Source organism: Mandrillus leucophaeus, unplaced genomic scaffold (genome assembly GCF_000951045.1).
Source record: "Mandrillus leucophaeus isolate KB7577 unplaced genomic scaffold, Mleu.le_1.0 Scaffold510, whole genome shotgun sequence".
NCBI classification, from domain to species: Eukaryota; Metazoa; Chordata; class Mammalia; order Primates; family Cercopithecidae; genus Mandrillus; species Mandrillus leucophaeus.
In genome coordinates, this window is record NW_012105476.1 from 23,851 (window position 1) to 28,791 (window position 4,941).

A 4,941-nucleotide genomic window follows, 5' to 3' on the forward strand; every position below is an offset into this window, starting at 1 on the left:
CCGCGCCACGTGACCACAGGATCCCCTCACACCTGCCACGCCCTGGCGCCCTGGGTCAAGATCCCCTCACGCCTGCCACGCCCTGGCGCCCTGGGCACGCCCTGGCGCCCTGGGTCAGGATCCCCTCACGCCTGCCACGCCCTGGCGCCCTGGGTCAAGATCCCCTCACGCCTGCCATGCCCCGGCGCCCTGGGTCTGCCGTGCCATGTGAGCACAGGATCCCCTCACGCCTGCCACGCCCTGGCGCCCTGGGTCTGCCGTGCCATGTGAGCACAGGATCCCCTCTGCCTGCCACTCTGCACCGCACACACCTCCAGAGCAGGCTGGAGCCAGAAGGGACCGGAGTGACATCCCTCACCATACATCATCAAAGTGACCCCACAGCAGGCATGTCTGGAGGGGCCAGGCGAGGTGGGGCTGGGCGGCCAGGCTACAGACGTTGGTTCTTTCCCCAGCCCCGTCCCTGACTCATTCGCCCACCCAAGCACTGCAAGTCACAGACGCTGGCAAGGAAGAATTCCACCAGCACCAGGAGGGACACCTGGGCCCCGAAGGGCGGCACAGGCTTACCAGACACACTGTGGAAGCTGAGGACCTTGTTCATGCGGGCAGTGGAGAGGATGATCTCGTCAAAGACGGGGACGCTGCCACCCACCATGCCTGTGTTGCCCCCCTGCGGGTTCACGGCCAGGTTCCTCTCGTGGCAGTGCCTGGGATGAGGACAGGAGGGACATCGGGGCTCTGTCCCCACCCCCACGCTACCATCCCCAAGGACACGCCACAGGACCAGTGCCTGACCCCAAATCCTGATTACTCTGCTCTGCCTGCAGCCCCGGCGGCGGTTCCTCCCCAGCCCACGCATGTGAGGGATTCTGAGGAAGGACAGATGCCAATCCAGGAGCCGTGCACAGGGTGACGGAAGTGGAGGCCCCGATTCTAATGTCCTAAAAGACTTCCCGCACAGGACAGAACGTCCTACACGCCCCACTCCTATCCTTCCCGTTCATACTGTGGTCACAGAGGGCCCAGCTCAGGGCTCCTCGACTGCACTGCCCCCACCCCCTTCCACCCTCTGCCTTCATCTCCCCAGCCTTGGCCCGTCATCCCCCAGATGTGTGCCCAAGGACACCTCCCTCCCAACCAGTCTGCACCTTTGCAAAGCCCCAAAGCCTTGAGCACACCCAACGGGTAAGGGTTTGGAGAAACCAAAGCTCCCTGACCTGGAGAGAGGAATCTGCCCACGTACATTAAATAAACCCTGGAGGCAGCAAGCCCCAGGGACGGAGTTTAACAGAGTAAGTGCAAATTGCCACAAAATACCTGCTGAGGATGATCTAAAGCACTGTCTACAATCATGGAAACCTGGAGACCAGTGCCACCCTGTAGCGTGTCCATGGGGGAGGATCTTTGCTGTTACAGACGGTGCCAAGAAATGTGCAGGGGCATTGCCAAATGGGGGGAAATGATTACACACCATAGATGCATTGATATAGCACTTAAAAACCACAGAACAAACACTGAGACACACAAACCAAGATGTCATCGGCTGGCTTCGCACCGCGTCACCCCAGCTGCCCACAGGCTCCACGAGGAAATGACCGGCAGGCAACACAGAAGGGCTTGGGGGAGCCGGGCACCACCACCTCACCTGAGGATGTGGGACACCTCCTCCGAGGTCCGTGGCCTCAGCAGCACCTTGCTAGAGCCTGTGACAGGAAGGAAACCCTGTGAGACAGCGTGGGGGGAGCTGCAGATGAGGCAAGTGGGCGCTCTCCCCAGAGCGAGCTTTTTTCTTTTGGAGACGGAGTCTCACTCTGTTGCCCAGGCTGAAGTACAGTGGCACGATCCTGGCTCACTGCAACCTCTCCCTCCCGGGTTCAAGCAATTCTCCTGCCTCAGCCTCCCGAGTAGCTGGGATTACAGGCACCTGCCACCACACCTGGCTAAATTTTGTATTTTTAGTAGAGATGGGGTTTCACCACGTTGGCCAGGCTGGTCTTGAACTCCTGACCTCATGATCTGCCCACCGTGGCTTCCCAAAGTGCTGGGATTACAGGTGTGAGCCACCATGCCCAGCCCCCAGACAGTGATCTTATTTGGGAAGCTGAGGAGAGAGAATCACCTGAGCCCAGGAGGTCGAGGCTACAATGAGCTATGATCGCAACACTGCACTCCAGCCTGGGTGACAGAGCAAGACCCCGTCTCAAAAAAACCGAAACTAGGTCCCACGTGGGAGGTGGCAGGCCGGGCACTGGGCAGGGTGCAGAGGTGGGTGAGGCTGGGCCCATGGACGAGAGTCCCACAGGCCAGGCATTGGCGGCTCTGAGGTTGCCCACTCACTTGTGGTGAGGTCAGCTCGGTTCCATGGTAACGGGCTGTCTGCAGGCTTCCCTCCTGCCACGCCACCACACTTCGTTTCGTGATGTGTGCGCACCTCACACGCAGACACTCGAGACCTTGTGGACATCCTGTCGCTCCTCAAGCTTCACCCATTAACATCTTTCATTATCTTAGACTGAATCAGTTACTAGGATGGTTGCCAACGAGTGATTTTCCTAAATCCAGTCGTCCACCCACATTTCCTTTTATTTCTTTTGAGACAGGGTCTCACTCTGTCACCCAAGCTGGAGTGCAGTGGTACAATCACAGCTCACTGCAGCCTCAACCTCCTGGGCTCAAGTGATCCTCCCACCTCAGCCTCCCAGGTAGCTGGGACTACAGGTGCCTGCCACCACGCTCGGCTAATTTTGATATTTTTAGTAGAAACAGGGTTTTGCCATGTTCCCCAGGCTGGTCTTGAACTCATGGCCTCAAGCAATCCACCCACCTCAGCCTCCCTAAGGGCTGGGGTTACAAGCATGAGTCGCTGCGCCTGGCCTCTTAGCTCACTCTGCCACGAGGGAAGGCTTTCCCCTCGCTCCCACTGACATGTTTACGTAGCTGCTTATTCACAGTGATGAGTGCTCTCGGCTTCTCATTTTATTCACTGGGCTGTAAGTCTCGGCTGCCTTATTTGCTGAGTGCCTGGATGTGACCAATGGGAGCCCTCTAAGCTAGTTAGCCGGTGTTGCTAACCACTGCTGCCCCAAGTGAGCTGGCGTCTTTCTGCCTTTGGGTTTCCTTGAGATGACATTCCCAGGTGATGGGGGCCGCAGACAGACAGCAAGTGCAGTCACAGGTGCCTGTCACCTCTTCACGGAGCTCTGAGAACCAGGCTGTGGTGTCCACCTTACTTTTCTGATCGGAAAGCCACTTAATCTCTCTTTCATCAAACCAGCAGTGTTTGCAGAGGGGCCTGCTGGGCGCCTGGGCCTTGGCCGACACTTCAGCGCAGCACCTGAGGGAACTGTGGCACCTGCGCTCACTGCATCCCTGTCCCCAACTCAGCTCGGGAGCCCCAGGACTCATGGCAAAGCTTTCGACTTGGGCACACTTGGGACGCACCTGTGACAGGGTTCTCAACACATACATGAGTGCGCCCCAGAATGCAGGCCAGGCCGCATTCCAGACACAGAATAAGGACAGAAGGACAGAATTTCCCACTCCTGTGATGTTTACCTTCTAACGGGAAGGATAACAAGGACGGCTCCCTCCCAGTGGTCCAGTGTTAACGATGGGAGCCCCACAAAGAGAGAGGGGGCCGTGGGGGCAGAGCCGCCAGAGGTGATGCAAGGGTCCAGCCTGTTTTCACACCGTGAAGCCCCCACCCTCCCGCCAGTGCAGGCATGCTCACTAAACATCTGCAGCATCCATCCGGAGCAAATGGTCTAGAGTTTTGAATATGATGCTTAATGAGTTTTCAGAAGTCCAGACACGCTCTCTCTCCAAAAGCAAGCCACACTAAGGGGCAATTCATCTAAAATTCAACAACTAAGCCTCACTTCAGTAAACACCTACTGAGCAGACATTCAGGACCAAACCTGTGGACTCAAAGATGACTGAAATTCAGCCTTGCCCTCACCAAACTCCGGGCAGCAGGATGCAGAGGAAGGTGCCCTCCCACAGGCGCACACAGACACTGAGGGGCGGCCCTGCAGCAAGACAGGGTGTCCATGGCCACGGACATCCAAAAAGGGTGCTGACTGGAGAGAGGGGTCCCAGGGGGACAGCCAATTCTTGCCCAGTCAGGCTCAGGCAAGGCAGGGGAGAGGAATAGTGTGGCCACCCCTCAATCTCAGTTACAGCTTCCATCCCACTCCTGCAAGCCCTGGGAGAGCCCCCTTGCCCACTAGGGCAGCAGCAGCATAGCCCAGGGTGCTGGCCTCTGTGCAGGCTGAGAGCACGGGAATCCAAGCCTTGTGCTCAAGGCTCACGCTAGGTTCCTGCCCCACTCACCCACATGGTGTTCCCAAGGCAGTGGCTCCAAGCCCCATTTTGTAGGGCAGGCACTGAGGGTCAACTGCCTAGGGTCACCCAGGCAGCAGTGCTGAGCCAGGACTGGGGCCTGACTTAGTCAAGCCCAGAGTGGGCGTCCATCCTCACCTGGCTCCAGGGACAACACTCATGAGCCCGCAGGCCCTGGGCCATGGTGGACGCTCAAGGCTGCAGCTGGAGATCGCCCCAGAGGGATCCTTATTTAGGGAGCAGGGTGAGGGTGGGGGCCGTTCCACTCAAGAGAGCTCCTACGTAGTGACCATTGGTCCAGCGATTTCCAGTGACTCCCGGCCTTTCTGCAGGGAAAGAGCTGCTTCCATTATCTGAGCCTAGACCCCAGTTCAACTTGCTAACTTTCCGAACTGTTTTCACATACACTGCACTCCCAGATTACATGGTCTGGAAACTCTGAGTGTTCTTAATACTTTCAATCTTCTACAAGGGCCAAAACAACAACAAAAAGATTAAAAAAATTTCAGATCTTCCCAATGACAGCACACCCTACGTTCAGCCCCAGGACCTGGTGCCAGTGCTACAGGTTTAAATATATCATTTTGTTGTAAATTA

General features: G+C 57.3%; 1 protein-coding gene across 1 annotated transcript in view; it reads right to left on the reverse strand.

The window, feature by feature from the left end:
* D2HGDH (D-2-hydroxyglutarate dehydrogenase) overlaps window positions 1-4,941 on the reverse strand; it is a gene marked incomplete at its 3' end in the record, with an annotated part of 32,251 nt that overhangs the window by 22,802 nt on the left and 4,508 nt on the right. The window contains 2 exon segments of the mRNA XM_011996397.1: window positions 571-710; window positions 1,649-1,706. Coding sequence (XP_011851787.1) covers window positions 571-710; window positions 1,649-1,706 — 198 coding nt within the window.